This window comes from Lathamus discolor, chromosome 6, assembly GCF_037157495.1.
Source record: "Lathamus discolor isolate bLatDis1 chromosome 6, bLatDis1.hap1, whole genome shotgun sequence".
Taxonomy (NCBI): Eukaryota; Metazoa; Chordata; class Aves; order Psittaciformes; family Psittacidae; genus Lathamus; species Lathamus discolor.
The window spans coordinates 75,723,000-75,746,546 of record NC_088889.1 but is presented as its reverse complement, the minus strand read 5'-3'; the positions used below and the strand labels follow the sequence as shown (position 1 = coordinate 75,746,546).

At 38.4% G+C, this 23,547-nt stretch overlaps 1 protein-coding gene across 3 annotated transcripts in view; it reads right to left on the bottom strand.

Annotated features, from left to right (window-relative positions):
* The window catches only part of MRTFB (myocardin related transcription factor B), a 79,455-nt gene that overhangs the window by 45,176 nt on the left and 10,732 nt on the right, over positions 1–23,547 (bottom strand). For 2 of the 3 annotated variants that reach the window (XM_065683789.1, XM_065683788.1), the window contains one exon: positions 12,064–12,281. In XM_065683789.1, the coding sequence (XP_065539861.1) occupies positions 12,064–12,217 (154 nt within the window). In that variant the 5' untranslated portion in view covers positions 12,218–12,281. Of the gene's footprint in view, positions 1–23; positions 2,138–12,063; positions 12,282–23,547 lie in introns of those variants that run through there. The other variant, XM_065683787.1, reaches the window with a different exon arrangement.

The window sequence follows — 23,547 nt, the reverse complement described above, 5'->3', positions numbered from 1 at the left end:
CCCCAACCCAGCAAGTGACTGACCTTCCTTGAGACTCTTCTGGCTGTTCACCTCAAGGCATTCTTTCTCCTTCAGCGGCTTAACATCTCCCGCCGGCAGGATCTCCGAAAAGCCCTGTTGCTGCTTCTTAGAGCTATCGATCATGATGACAATCCTTTAGAATGGCAACATCCAGCACAAAAATCCGCCCTGGTCTGCGAGCAGCAGCGCGCCGCTCCCGCTCCCTCCGCTCAGCACGGAGCCGCCGCCGGCATCCCCAGCCGCTCTGCGGAGCAGCGCTGCCTGCCCCAGCTCCCGATCCCGCCTCTTTTCCCAGGCAACCACTCCCCCTCTTCCTTCAGCTACGCTCGCTTCCTCTGCACAGCCGTGTTTCGATATGCAGCTTGATGGTCAATCATCTGACAAAGAATGAGGCAAGCAGTTAAAAATAAATCCAGCAGTTGCTGAAGGAGCAGCATTCGCTGATACCTAAGACCAGCTACCGCCGAGGACTCTCTCCGTGTTTCTCCTTCCTTCTCCCTGCCCCCTCTAGTCTGAACGCTGCTGCAGGCAGCAGAAACACTTGATCTTCGCCTGACTGGCACATTCATTGCTCATTAAGTTTCACCAATAACCAAAGCTGCACGTTGGCATTTTAAAGATATGCTGGGGAACAGTTCCCCTGCCCCAGCCCCAGGTCTTGTTTCAGAGACGTTTAACTAGCAGTGGCAAGTGGGAAAACCACTGGTTATTGCCATGTCTTTACTTGCAGTGTAAGACAGATTCTCTTCCTTGTTATAAATAATCTAAATAAATAGATAAATAAATAATTGTATTTTATTATTCACCCTTTTGCCTTACAGTTATACATCTCATTATTCGCAGCAGTTTTAGCAGTATTTCCTCCTACAGCTTCTGATCTGCCATTCTCTCCTGCATATCCCATTTATCTTACATGAGTCATCAATCTCAGCATCAACTTGGAAGATCTTGGGGTAACGAATCCCCTCTAATTAGCTGTCATTGGCCATGAGAGAATAGCAGACACTAGTTGGCAAGTCACGTACTTAAAGAAAATAAACTATACATAAATAAGTAGTCACTACCTGTCACACAAGTAACTCTAGCAGGTGCATTTTCCCTTTGCTTTGGTCTGAAAACGCTATCATGACACATATTTTCCACACTCCTACTTCATGTTTTAAATCCTTCAGCTTGAAATTATAAAGGACATCTCCACTCAGAAAACTTACTTCACTTTATGGCATCAGATTTGAAAAGATCTACATACAATAACAAACCCCTGATGTAGAATTTTTGATAGTAAATTAAATAATAAAATCATCTTGCCTCCTTAGCTCTTCCCACAAGACAATCCTTCAACACCAACTCTTCTTCTTAACAGTGCGCTCCCAGGCAAGCAGTTGATACCATGCAGTGTAGGGCTGTGTGACACAGCCAGAAGGGCTTGAAAGACTCTCCCTGTTTTCACACTTCTGGCAGAAAGGAGACCTACATATACTTGGAACTGCAGATTAAAGGAGCTGTGAGTTTACTAGGCCATATCAACTTTTTGACACCTAAGGAGCTGAGAATACAGGCAAAAGAAAAACTCTTGCAGCATAAGTGATAGTAGTTCTATCCATTCCTATCTGTCTATAGTGCTTTATATAAATTAAGAGTGTGAGTGCTCAAGTCAATGCCAGATCACTGCAACAGCAGTTAGGTGCCAGCAGTTCAAGCCTTCATGAGCATTTCTTACCTGTTCAGAAAGATGAGCTTTAGTAACATGGAGCTCATCTTTTTCAAGGGTACCCATTCCACAGCAGAATCTACAGAAATGAAATTGCTTATGCTTCAGCCTCTTGGAGCTAAGCCTAATATTTTGCTTCAGGTTCACCTCCCAGTTCAATACATGCAGATTAATTCTTGAAATGCCTATAAGAAGTTTGATCAACAGTAATTTACAAATAACTTTGTGAAAAAAAGCAGGGATCACAGAATTTACAGAAAATAAGAATGAGAAGATTTTTGTGTAGACTGGAAGAGATGGTCAAAATGATGCTGTTTATTTTCTATGTAACCAAATATTGTAGTTACCAATAAATGCTATGCAATATTGAATTGCTGGGCTGGAGGCAGACATAACACTGGAGAGTTATGTCTGCCTCTGCTGGAAGCAGACATAATATGGAGAGGAAGAAAAGATACCTTGGAAAAAGAAAGTGTTTTTTCTTCAGAGGGAGGTGGACCTGCTTGAGCCAGTGCAGAGGAGGCCACAGAGATGCTGCGAGGGCTGGAGCAGCTCTGCTCTGGAAACAGGCTGAGAGAGCTGGGCTTGTTCAGCCTGGAGAAGAGAAGGCTCCGGGGAGACCTTGGGGCAGCTCCAGTGCCTGAAGGGGCTACAGGACAGCTGAAGAGGAGCTTTGGACAAGGGCCTGTAGGGACAGGCCAAGGGGGAACGGCTTTAATATGACAGTGATAAGGCTTCAAATTAAAAAATAACCTGTTAGAAAGGTCTACAATTCTGGGGCAGTTTCACAGGCACCTGAGGCATCTCATCACTGCTGGCTCCGTAGCTGCAGTTGCAGCACTGTAACATGGGAAAAGTACATGGGTTTATGAGTGACTTACATTCCTAAGAACTGTACTAGAAGGAACAAACACTGTTACCTCATTAGCATGTTCACGTACTAAATTCATCAGCTAACAAGACTCAGTTATTCAAAGGTGTCTTCCAGTCATGAGCAGGTCCCACGTGGATCAAGGCAAAGTGCTGCTTCATGATCCCCAGAACCACCCCACCAGCCATTTAACAGCTCCCTGTTCCCTGCTAAATGAAATGAATCTGTAACTCTCCTAGAATGGCTCACGTCTGTTCTTACCTTTGGCTGCTAACGCACCATACCTACTTCTCAGATTTACTTAGGCATTTTCAAATCTGACAGCAATTCTTTAAGCTCTTGCAAAACAGCAGACACCCTGTCATCACCCAGCAACACCAGGTTGACACTTCAAGCATACTTCTTATGTTTGGATAGTATCTGTCTTGAAGGTCATTGTTTTGACAGATAAAAACCTGCTCTGTACAGCAGTTACTATCATTACTGGTTTTAAAAGATGCTAATTCATACGTATCTTAAAAGAACCCTCTTCAAGGGTGGGAACTTAAGACTTTCCCATTCAAATTACCCTTCTGTCCTATAAAAAAATATTATTTAGAATGTTAGTGAAACACTAGCAACTTGTTTGTCCTTTAACTACTTTTAAAAGCCTTTATTTTAGCAGATACACTGTAAACAGAACACAACCCATGAAATATAAAATATATACCAAAAAAAAGCTTGGGGTCTTTCAATTCCACTCACAGTTAGAAGTGCTTTTGTGTTCATTTTCTAAAAGGCAGCTGGAATTTGGCTTGATATTTGAAATTGATGGCATTATTAAAAAGCAGGCCAATAAAGTTTTTCAAATTGATAAATTTTCATCTTGTCTTTCAGTTGCTCATTGGGTACTTAAATAGAAAAGGTTTTGAAATAAAGGAAGGAGAACTACCCATTTCCAAAGGAAACACTGGATGCATAATCTCTCTGATTTGAACATACACCTGTTTCCAAAGAGCTGTTTTTAACAGTATAAATAGCTAAAGGACACTAAAATAGTAGAGAAACCTATAATGAGCTAGAAACAAAACTGTGCCTGAAAGACTAATTTCTATCAAACAACAAAACACAACTATCTCTTTCAGCTAAAAGAAAACCTTAAGCGGTAAATGTTGTATCTTTCAATCATGGGTTTAAACCCAATTACAAACAGCATCAGAGTATCAGTAACATGTTTGCTTTTAATCTAAGGCAATCAATGTTTTATTTCCATCCTCATGCAACACAGACTTTCAACTCCAGCCTACAGAAAACATATTCTTTAAAAACAGGAAGTGCTCAATAAAGATTCCCCAAAATCACAATGTACAGGAAGAAACAATGCAGCCACAAGGCACCCTCCACAGTGCCTGCTTGTCTGCCCCCAGAATAGACCCATTATCGGTTTAAGTATCAGGGATCTGGTGAGTGAGATCACTAACAGTGAGCAACTTCACAACCTCATTAAACGTGAAGTAACTAAGCAACAATTGCTTTAACAGTACATTCCAGCTCTTCTCATCATATGGAGCTCATTTCTCTGCAATCCCATAAAAACAAAACCAACCACCCCCCCTAGGAAAAAAACCAAACCAAACAAAAGAAAAGAAAGAAAATAAAAAATAATAGCCCTCAATATGTAAGTTATTTCACTACCACAAGATTTTGAAAAGGGGAAAACAGACATTTATTTCATCTTGGCTTTATGCACACCGTGATGAATTTCTTGGTCCATGATACTGTGTTAGGATAATCCAGTTCTTGATCATGCTGTAATCATAGAAAAACATTGCTCTAACTACACAAGTTAAAGAATTAATTTAAATAGCTCCTGTTACGGTTTATTCTATTAGTTCTTTAAGCAGTAAGAATGTCACCTCAAACTGTTAACTTCAGCGGTTTTGGTCTGGGGTTTTTTTGTTTGTTCCCCTTCCTCCTCTGCCCCCACCTGCCACTTACAATAGATTGCTATTCTGTTTTTTGTTCTGTTTTTTCTACAGCAGTACATAAATTCTTTGCTTTGAACACTTAAGACACTTACACAACTCAGCAGTAACTCTCACACAGACCATCTTATCTGTGCACATGTGTTTACCTGCACATATATTTATATGATTTTTTAAAGGGCAGTATTTGGTCATCTACAGTGCTAGTTACGATTTGCAAAAGGTGCATATATCAAGTACTGCACAGTGATTACCCGCTCTGTCTGCACTACCTTACCTTCTTGTCATGGCCGTATCACCAGCTAACGTTTCAACAACACCACATACAGCTAGGGTTTGCTTCTAACACTTTCAAACAATTATAAAGTGGAATTTAAAATTAACTCAACATTCTTTTCTAGCTATGCATTTTGTTATCCACAAGGAATTTCAGCAAAAAAGAAGTCACAGTAAGACATTTTGATCGAGAGATCTCCTGAAAGGAAAACATACATATCCTCCTGTAATCACTCAAATGGCAAGCCCTCCAACAGGATCTTTTCATATATACCAGATGCCTTAAATTGAGTCAGTCACAGGTCATGTCTCCCATGCTAATCTCTTCACAATAAGCAGATAATTAAAAAAAATAATAATCTATAAATCAAACTAAAATGATGGAATGTTTGTTTATAAGTTTACCAAACAGAATGACCCTGCTGGAATTCTTTCATGTAGCCTGTGAAAATGTCAGAATATATTCCATTTAAGAGGTCACAGTCCCTAGAGAGCTCTGAGTTTTGGCCTGTATGTCTTTTCACATGCTTTAATATTTGAAAATCGTTCCTTGTAGACACTGACTGATGCCCTGGGAATGCTCGGATTGTGGGAACTGGCAGTACCAATGACAAAGACATACTTAATGGGAAATCAGTACCTACTCAGTTTGCTCTCTCATCTCATAACAGATAAGACAACATTCAAATATTTACAGGAAGACCAAAAGAATCCACACATTGAAAGACATTTGTTTTTTCTACTGACACTGTTAAAAAAAACCCCAACAAACAAAAACACCCCAAAACAAACTCCCCAAATCCCACAGCACCCTCTCCCCCTCCCTAAAGAGACAACTATATATTAATTACAACATGCTGTGTGTTCTTACAAAGGATTATTTAGTAGAATATTTGCACTGAATGTTCCACAGACTATTAAAACCTTAAAGCAAAGACAGATCACAGAACCACTGTGGTTGGAAGCAGCCTCTTGAGATGCCCGAGCCCAGCCCCTGCCCAAACAGGGTCAGCTGGAACAGGTTGCCTACGGCTGTGTGCACTCAGAGCTTTAGGATCTCCATGGATGCAGATTCCACAACCTCTCTGGGTAACCATTTTACACACACACATTTATACATTATACTACACAAACACACACACACATTTCTATTGTAAACTTACATAAATTATATACTTCTGTATCTAGATAAGCCTTTTAGAATACACTTTCAGGTTTTTGGTTTTGTGGGGTTTTTGTGGTGGAGGGGGGATGGTGGTGGTGTTAATCACAATATCTGAATGCTGTTTTCAGGTCTCAGTGCTTTCAGCTTAGTGATTATGAAACTGCTGAATTTAAGGTGACATTTCCAGTTATTTTCTGTGCCAATCTATTACTTAAATCAGAACTTAAGCTTTCAATTTGTTGTTCTCTAGTTCTGATGTTGTTCTGATGGCTAGTGTTGCACTAGCCATCTTTTCTCCACTTCATCTTTCCTAACTCTCACAAGAAAATAACTTCTAAGCAGAGTAATCTACCTATGTACCATTTGGAGAGGAAAAAATACACCTAATCACAGATCTTAATGACTGGGGAAAAAAAGCCCTTTACTACACAGATACAAGGAGAATGTCCCAAATTTCACCTGATTCCCTAGTATAAAATTTGCAGCTCCAAATCTATTAACTGCACAGAGGATTAAGAATTTGTTCAGAAGCCATAAAGCTATGCCAAGAATGCATATTATCAGTGCTACATAATGAGAGAGTGGAAGGTAAGAGATAACAGGCAAACTAATATACCCATGACTCTTCTACATGCCAGAAAAATTCCTTTACTTCATCAAATTTGTTTCAGTAGCATCATTAGGTTAAGTGTGATGTACGTTTCATTCAGTTATTTTGAGAACTGCCTGTCTCCCAGCTGGCTCTACCAGTCCCTCAGAAAGACTCAATATACACCATTAGGAACATGCATTTTTGGTTTGGTTTGGGTTTTTGAGGTTGGGAGTTTTCTTGTCTGGGGGTGTGTGGGGGTGGTGTTGCATCTTCCCCTTAATTCACTACAGCTCCCCACAAGCTCCAGTGGCCCCACAGGAAGCTGTCAATCTCAGCTGACCTTCAGTGCCTTAAGGTCTTTGCTCCTGAGTGTCACTGTTCTTATGCAGCCAGAGGCACTAATTTCTTTGGGCTAATTTTCTCATTGAAATTTTACCAGTCTTGCTTTTAAGATGTTCGCTGTCTCAAGGCTTTTTTCCTGACAAAATATCCAAGACTCTTAGCTCTCAATTATCTCAATTGTGGTGTAGAATATTAGCTGCTAGCCATAAACTTGCAAAATCTAGCAGACAGCCATGGTAGGCACATCACAACCTTTTGTACCCTCCTCCAGTACAAAATGCACAACCTCAAACCAAACCAGAACACAGTCCTGTATCTGCTCTGGTTCTGGGTTTAGAGAAGCAGACACCCATTAGCTGGAACAAAACTGGCTCCCCACACAATGTGCAAACAGGCACACTCACAACCTGAAATGATTTATAGCCAAGACAAAGAGCTGAAGCAGGCCTACAGAGTGCTAAACGACAGTCCAGGGCCTGTATAGGTGCCAACCAGCTCTCCATCCATTTTACAAGAATATAACCAGGCTCTCATCTGTGGATGACAACTGCACAGGAGCCATTTACGTGTCTCTGTTTTAGAAACTAGTACCCACAAGTAGATTCTGGCACAGTAGGATAGACAAGGAAGCCACTGCAAAGCCAAGAGAGGCTGCTGTAAAACACAGAATCCAGGATCTTTTAATTTTAAACGTCCCTGGAAACAACCATGATTGCGTGGCTCCTACACAGAATCCAGGATCTTTTAATTTTAAACGTCCCTGGAAACAACCATGATTGCGTGGCTCCTGACACCCAGACCTTCACACCTGCCTCTACCAGCCAAAGTGACATGCTCACCAATTCTGGGAAAGTACTAATTCAGCATGCAAAAAGCTTTACTCATGCAGTACTTCCTTTCTTTGATGGTATCTGCATGTGCAATCCCTTTCCACCCATTGGCTCTGAAACAGCAGGTTGGAAGGCTGCAAGCAGCATCATTCCCATCCGCCCTCCTGCAGGCAGCAGCAGGCAGCCTATCCTTCCCTCCTTCCTCCCTTGCCATCTCCTGGCTCTCAGACAGAAGCTTGTGAAACTGGTGCGGTGCGTGGGTAGCATATTGTTCTGACTAGTACTTCAGCTGTGCCATGCTGCCTGCTATTCTGTCATTCTTCCTCCACTGCAGTCTAACTAAGCAACACCTAGTCATCAATCTTCTCCCTCCTGCTCCCAAAGAAGAGCCTCATCTGTGTCATTTCTCCCCCAGCGACTGTCCTGCCTAAGGACACAGCATCTTCATTAAGAAAGCAAATATTGTGTACATAACCTAGTGCCCTTCACGTGGGGATGCAAACCCAGAGCATCTCATGGCCATGGCATTCTGTTTCGCAATCTTCATTTCTGTGAGGAGCCCAACTGCTCACATGATGAAGATGGCCTATACACCAGTGCTGGCCATCAAACTGCCAGAATCACGGGCCTGTCTTTGCTGTCCACTCAGCAGGTCACAAGTGTGAAAAGCAGAACCCATGGAAAGGCAACTTTGTTTGCTTTTTGGCAAGTGGAACAAGAGCTGGTCTGCAGAGAACAGGCACGGTAATATGCTGCAATGAACAGGGCATGAGTTCACATGTTCAGTGCATTCTAGGTATTGCCTAATTATCCAGAAAGATGCAGACTAATGAGAAACTGAAATTAATTTAATTAGTAATCCAGTACTGCCCACAGCCATTAACCTGAAAACAGCTCAAAAGACAAAGGGGAATCCTGAAGTTGTTACAGTCCAGAATACCAACATACAACATCCTGGAAAGATGATTCTTCATTATAACACGTAAACACATACACAAACTAACTTCTATACAGAGTTTGTTGTTCTAACTTCAAATAATTGAAATCTTTGCTTTAGAGATGGTTGAGTCCAAGTATTTCAGCCTGCAATAAAACCTTTAATCTAGCAAATCAGCTTGAAAACTCCCATTACTTGCCCTGCTATTAAAATATGAAACATGAATTGGTCAGAATTTGTGTTTCACAGACTTTTTATGATGGAAGATGCCTGAAAATGACATTCGAGAAGAATGTTGCTGCCCTTTCTCTCTCAATCTCCAAAGAAATTTGTCTTTATTCAGGGAGTAAACACCTTCATGTAGTAAATGACTAGAGAAGCTTAAGATGCTACTGCCCTCCAAGTGTTTGTTACTGATCCTCTACTGGAAGTCCCAACCTCTTCAACAGAGTTGGCAGAGCATAGAAGTGTTCCATTGTAAACTCAAGAGACAACAGCTTAGTCTAAACTGTGAAGTTTTACACCACAAAGCACTGAACTATGCTCACCTGAACTCCTACGCTAGCTCTGCAGTATGGCTGCAATCTCTGGGGTCACACTGGGCATGGAAAGAAGAGTAAAATGTGAAAAAGGACAAGGTAATAACATCTCAACTGACTGTTGGCATACCAGGCACACGCTTGCAGTGTCGCTGTACATTTCTGCTCCCCTACTGTGATTACCTCCACAGTAAACAAAACCAAAGCAAAGCACAGGCCTCCCACACTTCCAGTGTCATTGGAAAAGCTTGAAATGCAGTTTCTGTATTAACTTGTGCAAGCAGCTTAACTACACTATGTGGAACAATACTAGAATAATTCAGCCTTCCACTGGACTACTGCCAGAAGACTCCTTCAAGTAAATGAAAGGTTTAAAGGATCACTACCAAAGCTCACAGTAAGCATAATGATTCCTGCAGAAAAATATTCAACAGCCCATTATGTGACCTTCATATGATCTCCTCCTCAAACACGACATTAAAATCTTTGTGGGGGGCCTGATACTTGCTAAGGACAGATGCTCAAAAGTATGCTAACTCATAAGGGGAATTATGACAAATATTGAAGAGTAGCAGTTCTTAAATCAACTGGCACAGAGGAGTGAGGGGCAGCTTCTCAAATTATCATCTGCTCACCACCACTTTCTTAAGGAAAATCTCCTATGTTATTTTAACAAGCCAAAGCCCTTAAGCATGAAATCTCCTGCTGCTGCCTTTTATTTGGAAGAAACTAAACAAGCAGCAGAATATACACGAAGACAGTGCAAAACCTACGTATAAATTATTTCACTAATTCATGAAATCACAAAAAATTTCCAAGTTATGGGAAGAATGCCTAATAAAAGAACTGTCCAATACAGGAGAATTAAAAATGAAATACTAAAGAGCAAACATGAATAAGTTTAGCACCTGAAGCTACACACCTTGTTTTACTGCTTGTTTGACAACTTTATTAGTAAAAGTAGGAAGATAAAATGAAAGCTGGAGAGGGGCTTTTTACAAGGGCTCATAGTGACAGGATAAGGGGAATGGCTTTAAATTGACAGAGGGGAGATTCAGATTAGACATTAGGAAAAAGCTCTTCCCTGTGAGGTTAGTGAGGCCCTGTAACCGGTTGCCCAGAGAGGCTGTGGCTGCCCCACAGTGTCCAAGGTCAAGGCTGAAAGGGGCTTGGAGCAACCTGGTCTAGTGGAAGGTGTCCCTGCACATGGCAGCGGGTTGGAACCGGATGAGCTTGAAGGTCCCTTCCAACCCAAACCAGTCTGGGATTCTATGAAAACAATGAAATTAAGCAAAGGGGTAAGTTTGTACTTAGCACAGTCACAGCAAGGGCTTTCAAGAGAAACTGACAAGCTTGTCCATGTAGAAGGGGTTTTCCCTGTTTAATTTAGTGCATTCTTGTGGTAGTAGCCTTCAGAAATGAAAAATATGACTTATTTAGACTCAATACAGATACCTGCGTCCTCCAGTTCAGTTTTACAGACAACTGAAAAAAAAAAAATCTCATTTTCTAGAGCTATAGTTTCACAAGAGAATGCAAAACCCCCACTACATTCTCTTTGATGAGATTTATGAGTTACACACTGGCATTTTTAGCTTCATTATGAAATAGCTTTAAATAGTATTTCTGTTGCTTCCTGCATAAAAAAGTAAAGTGTTGTAACACATCTTAAAACAAGCTTCTGTTAGAGACATACCTGTTACCAATTTAACATCAAATAGCAGCCAACAAAAAACAGTATTGCCCAAGTTACAATTTTTTTTCTGACTTATATAAAATTATTTTTAAGGGATATAGAGCCAGAATATTAATAAATTAATAAAATTAATAATAAACTAGCTGCAGGTCCCTTAGTTTATAATACTCTGAATACATTGTATCAGTCAACATAATATTCTGCATTTCAAGCTCTTCAAGAAAAAAATAATGAAGCATTTGATATACATACAGCCTAGTAAAACATATCCCCATTTTTTCTACTTTGAAGCCAGGATATTCAGTTAGTTTTCTTCCTACTTAATAATGCTGATACTATTACAACTAAATAGCTAACTGTAGCTAAACCAATTTAAAGAAATTTACATCATTTCAGTGTTCCCAGTATTTACTGAAAATACTGGAAAACAAATCTTCATTATTAAAGGTATTCATGTGAGAAAAAAAAAAAAAAAAACAACTACCACAAAAAAGTCCTGCCTTCTCCCCTGTAAAAATGAGCCTGTGTTTGGATTCAGACCTAATTCCTCCTGATGCTTACTGTAAGAGTGGAAATACCTTTTTCCTAAGTTGCCATGCCAACGTCAACAACAAGGAAAGATGCTGGAAAGATTCCCAAAATGTAAATCTTCTTTTTCTTGTGTTGTTAAACCTTGAGCTATGTGGTGAATTACACTTTCTGGGATACAGTGTGCAACTTCTATTAGGCATCATTTTTGCAGAAAAAAGAAACATTCTTGATAATTATCCCTTTGTGTGTGTATTATTTTTTTAATAATACAACTCTCAAAAACATTTAATTGAATATTTCTATTTTACACTAGCTGTGGGTTTAAAACTACTTTAAAATGTAAAGAACTCTATTCAATATGCCTTAACAAAGTACTCCGGTTGTGCTTTCAAGCCAGACTTACAAGTGAAGGTGATCAGAACAGGTTTCCTGACGAGCACTGTAGCACTTTAACTCTACAGAACATGGGTTGGGAAGAGCAAGTCAGGCAAATCAATTAACGATATTTGAAGAAATCAAACATCATTATTCCCATAGGGAACATTTAAGCAATGTAGCAAAAATGAGAACAGTCCGTTGTGCACTCACCATTCTTACGTTCATTGAGAGGAGGTAAGTACTGACTGGGCTGCAGTGAGAGTTCCTTGAACTCATGTGCAACTGCTTCACTGTGAGGGCTGGGAGCGAGTCGGGTCAGTGATCCAGAGTCATCCTCAGCATCTGCCGTCCCCAAGTGATCCATTGTGATAAATCCTCGGGAGACAGGGAGAGCAAGTGCTCTCTTAAGCACACTGGAGTGGATAAAACTAAGAAAGAGAGGAAAAAAAAAAAAAAAAAAGAAAAAAAGAGGCAGACACATTACTATTCTCATTCGGGTTTTGGTCAGTTCCTTTGCATACAACACGCAAATTTAAAATGATCTACACAGGATCCATACATCTTCCAGAAATACTACATGTTTGAAAAAATAGATTTAAGCAAGCAATTTCACAGTCCTTTGATTTTGAGCAGGGCAGTTCCCCTGCTCAACTTTGACAGAACAACCACACAGTGTTAATAATCAGTATGGATACCCTGTGCTCTCCCTTTTAGCGAGTGACATGGCCTGATTATCAGCAGAACATTCTATTTTTTCAGTAGCTTATATTGATTCAGCATTCTCTAATACATGAGAATATACAAAGGCCTTTTAATGTTTTGAAGCAGTGCACAACTGTCATTAAGATCAAAAATCAACTTTGGTGCTAATGCAGGACTTGATACCAAAGAACTGTATCATAACTAGTCTGACCTGATTGCCATGATTTTTTTTCAAATTAACTTTACTGCATACTAGCTTCTTATTGTAAAATACAGAATGGAACAGAAGTCCCAATTTATTATTTTCTTTCTATCATTAATGTGGTACTTAATATACAGTGAGGAGAGACACAAGTATGAATTACTGGCAGAAGCTCTTCATAGCTCACAAAACCCTATCAAGTCATTAACATTTCAATAAATCAGTATGGACTTCAATGAAGTTCATCCCTGGGTTCTTGGAAACTCAAACCATAAGAAATATTAACAATGCAAGAAGACCTATAAAAATGAAAAAATGTCTTATTATTGTTGAATTGTCTTTTTAATTTCAGTTATTTTTTTTCAGAAACACTTCTGCTTGCCCATTCCCAACCTTCAATTTCAAACTTTGTGTATGCTGAATATAAATACTGTACATGCTGGGATATGTATTTAAAGGTTTTTACAATGCAATGTGTTTTGATGACCAGACCCAAAAGATTTGAAATGTTACTTGGTATTGTAAGAAGCAACAAATGACAAAGAAGTTATCATGACCACCAAAGAGTGGCCTACACTCCAAAAGGGGTAACGCATCGTGTTGCTGACATAAAATGCCTATTTAAAACTAAAAACAAGTGCTGCTTGATATATACCTCAGTAGAACAATGATGATGGTTAAGTGCATATTTTTCATTATTTTCCATAGTTACCAATTGGTGCTTTCACATTAAATGAAGACACACTAACTTACAGTTATGCAAGATTTTTCTTCTTTGTTCTTAGCTTTCAGAAGCATAATTTACCCGACTCAGATTCCATTTCCTGACATTACACTCTCCTCAAACTCCTACGCATCCATACAAATTAAGTACATTATTAACGAAGTCTCTTCAGAGCAGAATTTCAGCGAAAATTTAGCTGCTTATCTGCTCATATTCCTAGCATTTTATCCACAATTTATTAGCTATGAGTTATGTCTTGGAATCACTTTTCAAAAAGATTAAACCACATTAGCTGTATTCACACCATTAAATCCTACGAAATTAATAGAAACACCTTCTTGTACTATAGGTTTAACATATTAGGTTTGACTAACTCCTTTCCCCATTACAGGTAACTACATATCCTGCTATAAATTAAATCATCTCAACTTTCATCATTTCTAGAACAAACTGCTAAATTAGTTACATGTCCATTTTTAAACTGTCATTTCAGGAAGGTATGTAAGTGTGGTTTTACTGACCAGATGCAACTAAGAACACGGTGTGCAAGAAATATATACAAAATAACAAATTCTATTGATTGCACCATTGAAGTGCCACCCAAAACAAGACAACTTCTCACAAAAATGTGCTTAAACTGTGGTTTGAACCTGACTGTATCAGGTTAGAAGGACCTGGAGGTCATCTAGTCCATCCCCAATCCCAAGTAGGGCTACCAGCTGCTCAGGTCTTGTCAGGTTCTGAACATCTCTGAAGGTGGTGATTCCACCACCTCTGAGTAACCCCTCTGTGAATGTGTTGCCCACCCCCTGCAAACAGGATTTCTTCTGCAACCTGTGGCTGCTGCCTGTTGCTGTTCTACTCTAACACAGGAGACGCTACTAACTGTGACTCTCAGATCTCAGATTTTATCGCAGTTTCATGCAATCCATGTACTTATCATTATGAAACTCTAAAACCAAAGCTCTCCAATGCAGAATTCTAACCCTAATTTCACAAGTTTCAGTTCACAGTAAAGTCTCAGATACTGCAAATTCCTTGTCTTAAATCTTTTGGATAAACAATATGAACCACTAAACCCAAAGTTGTTTAAAAACCAGCAAGCATAAACATCCACTATTTATCAGTTTACCATCCTTTACAGAATTTCACAGTCACATGCTTCTAGGAAGCAAAACTGAAACAGGTTGCAGCATGTACATTGAAATACCACAGCTGATGCCTCTTGTCCTCAAGCAGTTGCCTACACTGATTGACAGAACAGGATGAGGTCACTACCCACTATTCCATACAGAATACTCTTTGCCTCTTTTGCTGCAAGGGTGCTGCAAACTGCTTTACTTATAGGCTGTAGGCTGTTAAAAATCCAGGTATCTTCCCAAACGATCCTTTAACACTAGAACAACTTTGTTGCTGTGCTGCTATATCATCTGTGAATGTAAGACACTCTAGAATTCCCATAGAGCCTGAATTCTCAAATTCCTCTGTCATGTATCAAATTACATTGGCTCTCATTTCATTTTTACTGATGAACTGTCATCGTATGAGACTACAGAAATATTTTTGAGCTTAGAACAATGAATTGTCTTGACCTTCCCCCCAAAAAAGAAAATACACACCTCCACCAAACATCTATAAGAGTTTTTTTAGTAGAGAGAAAAAAGTCTGTGACCTACATAGTGGCTCAGATACACTATGATTAAACTGACAGAGGGCAGATTGAGATGAGCTCTTAGGCAGAAACTCTTCCCTGTGAGGGTGCTCAGGCGCTGGCACAGGGTGCCCAGAGAAGCTGTGGCCACCCCATCCCTGGCAGTGTTCAAGGCCAGACTGAAAGGGGTTCAGAGCAACCTGGTCTAATGGAAGGTGTCCCTGCCCGTATCAGGTGGCTGGAACTGGATGAGCTTTAAGGTCTCTTCCAACCCAAACCAATCTGATTCTATGATTCTATGAACAGAATATCTAAACAATACTGTAAAGAGGACAAATTATAGACTTGTAATACTAAAATGTAAACAATTTGTCTCTTCTCTCTTGTTCTATTAGAATCTAAAGGAGAACTCAGCTGTTACTGGTCATCCATGAAATTACTAGTTTGTCTTAGGCAGGTTTTCTTATTGATTGTCAGAGTAATTAGGAAATGCAAATAAAAATAATTTTGATAAATACCTTTTCAAACAGACAAGAAGAAAATAAAGACATCTCAATGAAAACAGCTTTTTACACTGTTGTATGTATCAGATAATAACCGACTACTATTTTTTAGCACGCTCATTTTAGCTGGTAGAGAAGATGCATATAATTGCTTTATCATCAGCTGGAGGTTACAACCAGCAGCATTTACTTCACATGAAACTAGACTTAAGATATGCAGAACGTCTCCTGTCTATCTTCAGTTTTCAAAAGCTATACTTCATTCTGACATTTCTAACAGAACTGCTTGTTTGGACATCAGCAACTCAGACACACAAAAAGAATACGTAGAAGTGACCAGTAGTTCACACTGATTGAAATCTAACCGTGTACAGTACTTTATCCAGTCATTAGGTGCAAGAGTGAGAAACATATCTGATTCAGAATTTAATGTACTGCGATACTATCATATTTTAAAGATAACACATTTGCCTCCCCTTTCTCATTTATTTGAAACCTCCTCTATCTTGAAGAATTATTTCATATTTGCCATTTGCATTGGCAGATAGTAACTGTTATCTAGGTAACCCCCGACTTTAAGCAGACCAGTACACAGAAGCCTATTAATAACATAACTGAAACACTAAAAATGTGCACAAGAAAAATACAATTAAAAAATAAAAAAATGGTGTATTAAATTCTTGGTTTTGTATTCTGCATAACCCGAGAAAGCCCAATTTTATACAAGAATAATCTGACAGCCAGAAATAAATTGTCACTTCAGGGGTTTCCACTCCCTTCCTTGAAACCAAGGTATCTAAAGGTTTATTAAGTTGTATAACCATCATTCTATTCGGTATGAAAATAATTTCTACTTAGATAGTGTTGGAAAGTGCAATACCAGCTTATTTGTAGCAACTAAAATAAAACTACTCCACTGTTCCAATAGTCCCAAAGGATCTCAGGTTTGGGGGTGGTTTTTTGTGGGTTGGTTTTGGGGTTTTTTGGGGGGTGTGGTTTCTTTTTTTTTTTTTTTTTTTTGACACAGAATTCAGCAAAATGTTTAAGAGTAGCAAAGCGAAAACTAGGACAGAATTATTTTCCTACTTAACCTTTGGAACAGACTATCAGAATAGACTGTGCAGCAGCCCTGCAAGCAATGCTTTGGTTCACATGTATCTGACAAATACACAGAAACAGTGTTCTAGTATTGGCAGAACAGAACTCCTGTACAATGTATGAGTCTTATGTAAGTGTTCTCACAGATTGTAGGTGGTTGCTATCTTTCTGAACTGAAGACAAACGCTTCTTTTATTTTTAAACATTTTATCTTCAAAAGACAAAGTCTATTTCCTTAGAAAAATCTTAGAAGAGGGAAAATCCATACTTCCCTGCCAGCTGAGACACTGGAACTGGTATTTTATTTGGCACAAATAGAAATCTGTATGACATGTAGGTAGCAAATCAGCTTTTATTTTGGAAACCTGCTGGAAAACAGTTCAAGAATCACAGTGAATTCAAACTCCAGCCAAGTCAAATGGCTGACCTCAACACTGCTCATTCATTTATGTTTGCAAGGAACTTTGCTTGCTATGCACAGCATGAAATTATTAATAATCACACCAGATTAGGTATTAGCAATATCAGGCTCCAGTGCATAATTTACTAAGAATCATGGTGTGAACATCAGCAGTCAAATCACGTAGGTATAAGTTTCTCCATTTATAAAGCCCACTACAATTTTAAATTATATTGCTGCAGTTTGTAATACACCAGAACCTGCAGTGGGAAGAATACTACAATTGCAAAATGTTGGGTTTGGATTTGGTTTTCTTTTTTATTTTTTCTGTCAGTGTGTCAGGAAACACTATAAGAGATACTTAAAAAGCTGAAGGTTAACACAGCAGGTTAGTGTGACAGTTGCCAATGAAGGTCATTTGCATTAAGATTTTGGATCTCCTTGTCAGTGCGTAGAAAGAATTTTGTATCTGAGGTAATGTGGCAAGTCACAATATGAGACTAACCTGGCAATTCCTCTTTCCATCTCATAAAGGCAAAAAACTATGCTTTCCAAATGCAGCTGCCCTACCAAGCGTATAGATATGCCTGCAGCAAACTTTCTCTGTGATCTCCAAATTAGCTGAATCCCAGTGGTCAGAGCCTTGGAATGCTCAGTAACCTCCCTGTTTCCACAGGATCAAGCAGGACTGGGACATAAACATTCAAAATACGCAGGAACATTTAGCTCAATGAACAATACAGTAACTGTAAGTTGAGAGAGTCACTTCCCAGAGACAAGAACTGGGGATGAAATACCTGTTTCAAAGAGAGGAAAAGCTGCAGGGCTTCAAAAGGGTGACTCCTCTTGGCATGCTGCCTATCAGCAAGGGTGAGAAGAAAATTAATAAATAGTACGGTTGGCCGCAGGAAATCCATCTCTAGTCAGTTCCTGGAGCAATACCAAATCTAGGTGTCTGCTACAAAGACAATAATGCCTAGTACGTAACGGTTTCTCTGTAAACTCTGGAGTACAGCACTTTCTCTTTGGTAGACACTAGCACATATTGTACTTGCACAATTCCGTATCAGCTCTGCTTACGTCCTATTACATGTCTGAGATCTTACTAAATTCCTACATGAAAAGATATTGTAATTGTTCTGAATACCTTTCTCTGCATGCCCGTACACAATTTCCATCCAAACTCTCAAGACTACTTGTCTAAATAAGAGTAATAAAAACCAGCTTTGGAAATACTTACAAGGCATCTAAAAAGCCACTTAAATCTGTTCCTCTAAATCACTAACCCATCTTTTACACCAAGTCTCACATATTGGTGTTTTGAAAATAGTAGAGATGTAAAAACCAAAAAATAACCTTCTGCATGTAGTACCACAATTTTAACAACAAACTTACAGCAAAGATTTTTCTTTTCTATTTCAGTTTCCTCAGGAGGTTTCAAACGCACTTACTGAACTAGTATTTGGAACCAGTAAAGATGAATACATGACCAAGTACAAAATGAACATAGAAATGGACAGTATTTGCTATGAATAAGCATACAAATATGAGTAAGCATAAGATTATCAGTAATTTAATTGGATATGTTAATCTAATTCATCTTTTACTTTCATAATTTCATTGATTAGAGAAAATGTCTCAAATTAAGTCTGCCTCTGTTGCAAGAACAATGCTTATTCCGTTGAGACTTAGGCCCCTCATTTTGTATATTCCACAGTGGATTAAAAGACCAAAAGGCATTTTTAATGAAAAAAAGTCTTGAAAATATTCAACCATTTCAGTACTGCACTTCACACTGTGTAGTGCTGTTCCTCTTCCCAAAGAGACATCACCACTGTAGATAACCCACTGCTGCTTGCAACTTCGGCAGTTAGTTTCTTACACAGCCTTTCTCATTAAAAATATTTTGGATACAGTATATGAACTTTGAAATGAATACTGACATTAAATTATTATACTGAAAGAGAAATTGCAATCCTACAGTTAAAATATAGTGTTGATATACTAATTAGTGAAGATAACTTTGTGGCAAAATACACAGCAAAGAGGATTTAAATCATACAGCTATATTTACAAAGGTAATTAAACAAATGCAGAAAGAGATGAGAAACCTCAAGGTTGACTAACTGAGTAATCATTTTGGATCATGCACTGTCAAAAAACTCACTGTTACTGTTCATTTCTTTGAAAACCAGTGTGCAGAACTAAGGTCCTGTCATGCTTCTCACCACCCCTGCAGCTGGAATGACATGCTCCTTAAAAGGGCATGGAGTCAAGACTGGACTAAGAAGTATTTCTGATAAATTCCCTCTCTTATTTAATACACTGAGATTAAATTTTTTGTACTGTCTAGCTAAATGAGTACCACCGAGCATAGACTAAAAGACCTTTGGAAACTCATTCAACACTTTTTTTTTATAATAATGCCTCCCTGAGATTCTCTTTCCTAATTCTTAGCAGGGACTCTTTAAATCTTGGACCGATCAAAGTCTGAAAAGACGTAAGTTACACTGGCAAATGCACACCAGAAACTAGGTAAAGTACAGAAATTACTTCTGTCTGGACAGAAGCAAGGGATGAGTCAACAGAATTTTAGATAATACACTCTTTCCTGCACCATCTCCAGGCAAAAATAAAGGTGCTTCATTTGTAATGGGAGACATGGCCTAACTGCGAATTAGTTATCAGGCAGAGTGTGGAGCTGTTATGAACAGAGGCAGCCTCCCACAGCTTCCTTAAAGCTTGCGGAAGTCAAAGCTTGCCCTGTTGCTCTGCAGGGACATACAGGTGATTTAACTATTCCTTTTTCACATTCCTGCCTTCTCAAAACTAACCTATTCAAGTAACATTTAGTAGAGTCTTCTGGACTTCACACAGCCCTTCAGTGGAAAGAACAGAAACCATAAGAATGTTGTGAAGTTAGAGTTTAAATACTTTAAATTCTCTTAATAATGTTTTAAGTAGATAGAGAAAATTATGTTCTGTGTTCACACTTTGTGGGCTTTGAAATGATAATGGAAGAATAGAATTTATCCAAGATGCAAAACTTCTTACAAATGTAAAGCAAGGCAAGGTTCAATACACATAATATTCAAGTCACTAAAATGAAATCAATCCCTTCAGATGAAAGTAATGTTTAAATTGGTTACTAAGCAGAGTTTAGGATTAGCTGCCTCAAAGATACTATGCAGTCAACAACCACCTTCTTGAAATAGGAGTATGAACTGCTCTGCTAGTCTATCATGTGAAAGGGAGATATGGTCATCCAGGTAGCTGTGCAAGCTATTAAAACCAAGCATCAAAGCTAAGATCTATTAATCCATATGGATCACCCGGAATATCTTTTAATACACTTTCTACTGATGCAATGCTTTATAATTATATAACCCTACACTAGCTTAACTTAGAGTACTCTTTGTAGCAGAAACTTTATAAAGACTTACGAAATAAGAAGCAAATAAATCTAGGCTCAAATTAGAAAATAAACACAAGGTCATACACATAATACCTAAATATAGCAAGACAAAGAAACAAAGCAAAACAAAGAAACTGTGCACATTATTGGTGTGCAAACAAACAGTGCTTCTAGTTTCTCATCCTTACAGATCTCTATATATCTAAATTACATCTCCTTTTCCCAATAAAACATAAGTGACATATGATTGCAGAAGCAATTTATTTGAATTCCAGTTAAAAAAAAAAAAAAAAGTTCTTAATATTTGTTTTACTATGAAGCACATAGCAGCAGTGTTCAGATAATTGCAAGATCAACTCAGATTTACCTGCCAAAAAGCAAGTTCAGTTATTCTGGTCTGTGACAGAACTTTGTGGAAGGAATTAGTTCAATAATGTGTTCTGTCATTTTATGTCACCAGTAAACATAACCAGTGTAGCCAGCAGAATCTATTTATGTAATTGAAGTTGGCAACATAAAAAAATCAAAACACAAGTGTTCATTTTGGTATTGTAAAAGCACTTGATAGCTGAAGTCTGGAGTAAGGGTCAAATATTTTTATTAGCACATCATACAATTGCTAAACATTATAGCATCATGTCCTAAGTGGGCATTCAGTAGAATTAAAAAATTAAAAATTAAAATCTGCAGAAGTTTTTGCAAGAGGTATTCTGACAGTTCACAAGATAATGAATTAGTTAATTTTAACAATACATTGGATCTTCATCTTTGACAATTCCTTTACATGTTCAGAGTCCTTTCATCACCAAAATGCTGATCTACCTTAAAAACGAATGCTGGTAGAGAAGCTAAGGCATTTCAGAAAAGGTTAAATCTCCATGATTTCATTGTTTGCTTAGCTACTTTAAGATGTTCCCATTTATGACTAAGCTGCAGGTGCTATTCTGTTTATTTTAATGCCTGTAAACCAACCCCTTGACTTGAACAAAGCAAGGAAAGCACTAGGATTCAACTTGGAGAGGAAGGAACTGCAGGACTGTTTCCTGTTGAACAAGCTACTTTCTAGCTTCCTTTGTAAGCATGACTGGCCATTACACAAGCATTTCTATAATATTATATCTCTTGATGATACATAATTTGCTGCTTCTTATTTCTATACACTGTTACAGAGATCAGCAACATGTTATAATATTTGGTTTACCACATACTGATATTTGACCTCTTAAAAAAATACAGTCAACTTCTACAGGACAGAATTTATTATTCAGATTCAGCAATAAACTAAATACATGAATTCAAAATAATGTGGCAGAAGTAGGGATTACCAGCAGCTCCATTTGAGGGGCTCTTGCAAATATCATGATGATTATGTCTGAACTGCAATCCAGTGCACATGTGCAGATGGTGCTCAGTTCACCCCCTACTTCCAACCTCAGGACAATTTAGAAAATCTGTCTCACAAACCTTTTGCTGCATATTGGCTTCCACCAACACAGCTGCTTTCAGATATTAAAACCACCACAGTAACTTGAATTAGCTCCCATGGAAACCAGTCAGCTTGTTGCTCTTAACTTCTGAAACTAAAACTTGTAAAACATAACCCACTAATGGACAAAAGAAAAGCTTAGAAGGTGCCCAGTTAATGTTTAAAGAAAGACAAAAATCATCCTTCTGTACCTCTTAAGTGGCAGCTATTTGCCATGCATTCTTTATCTGATTTATGCTATGCACATAAAGAGTTCATCTGGAATACTCTTTTCTGTTCTCTTCTTATTTATGATGTTACCACCCCGTAAAAAGCATGACAGAGCATTATGATACGTATTTAATTGTCCCAAATGATTGGGTTTAATTTGCAAGTTACTACAGGTATTTAATCTTCTCCTCTATTCTATTTCCTTTAACTAGAAAGAAAACAGAGGCCTAATAACAAAAAATTAACAAGTTCAAGGGTCCATCTCTTCTTCTCAACAATTCAATTTACATTGGAGTATGTGACCTATTTTGAATAGCAACAGAAGTACCATTAAGGGCTCATTAAAAAGGTTGTGGAAGTTTGAAGATTTTTTTTTTTTAAATAGTGCTGCTGTCCTGCTTAGATAAAACCATTCGGTGAGCTACAACCATAAGATTTAGTGCTCCCAAATATAACCGACAGCTACATAAACACATATATTCATTGCATGCATGCTCACGCTTCTCAACTGAACAGAGGCAGTGACACAAACTTCTGAGAGTTCCTACGCTATTGCCAACTCTTCTACTCAACATACGTAAATTATTCTCCACTGTATTCATCATAATCCTGGAGCCAGAATGAGGTCAATATACTTCTCATTTTTGATAGCCAAAGCTGCTACTGAAACTGGGCAAGTATGTTGATTTACTCCTTTGTATTATGAACTTTATAAAGCATTTAAAATGGAAAAAACACAGTTGTTTCCTCACTTGTATACCAGCTTTCATTTAGATTCATGGCTTGAGGACAACCTCTTCCCTCCTCAGTCTTCAGCTGATATTTTCTCCAAGTTACACCTATTGATAGAGCAGGGTTAAAGAGCAGTTGCTACACCCTGCCTGGAAGCAAACAGAAACAGTGTCACATTGCGTTTGGTTTGCAGTGAACTACTGCTCAACTGCTCAAATCCCACATCATATTAAGTGGCCTAATTTTTTACACAACAATGACAAAAGGTCAGAATATGAATGCAATTACATCAGTTGTAATAGACCTACTCCTTGCAATATCTTCCCAAGAATTAAAGTGAGGGGTTTTATAGTTCCAATAAGGACGCATACTAAAAGATGCTAATTCCATGCATTTAAGGAATTTTTTGAGTAGAAAAAAAACCAAACCACAACCCTCCAGGCCCCAGCTTCCTAAACATTGTAAATTAAGCACGAGGACATACCACAAATGAAGTATTATGACTTTAACAGAAAAATAAATTTTGTTAAAGACAAAATAATACTCTTTACTACCCCCCCCCCCAAATTTT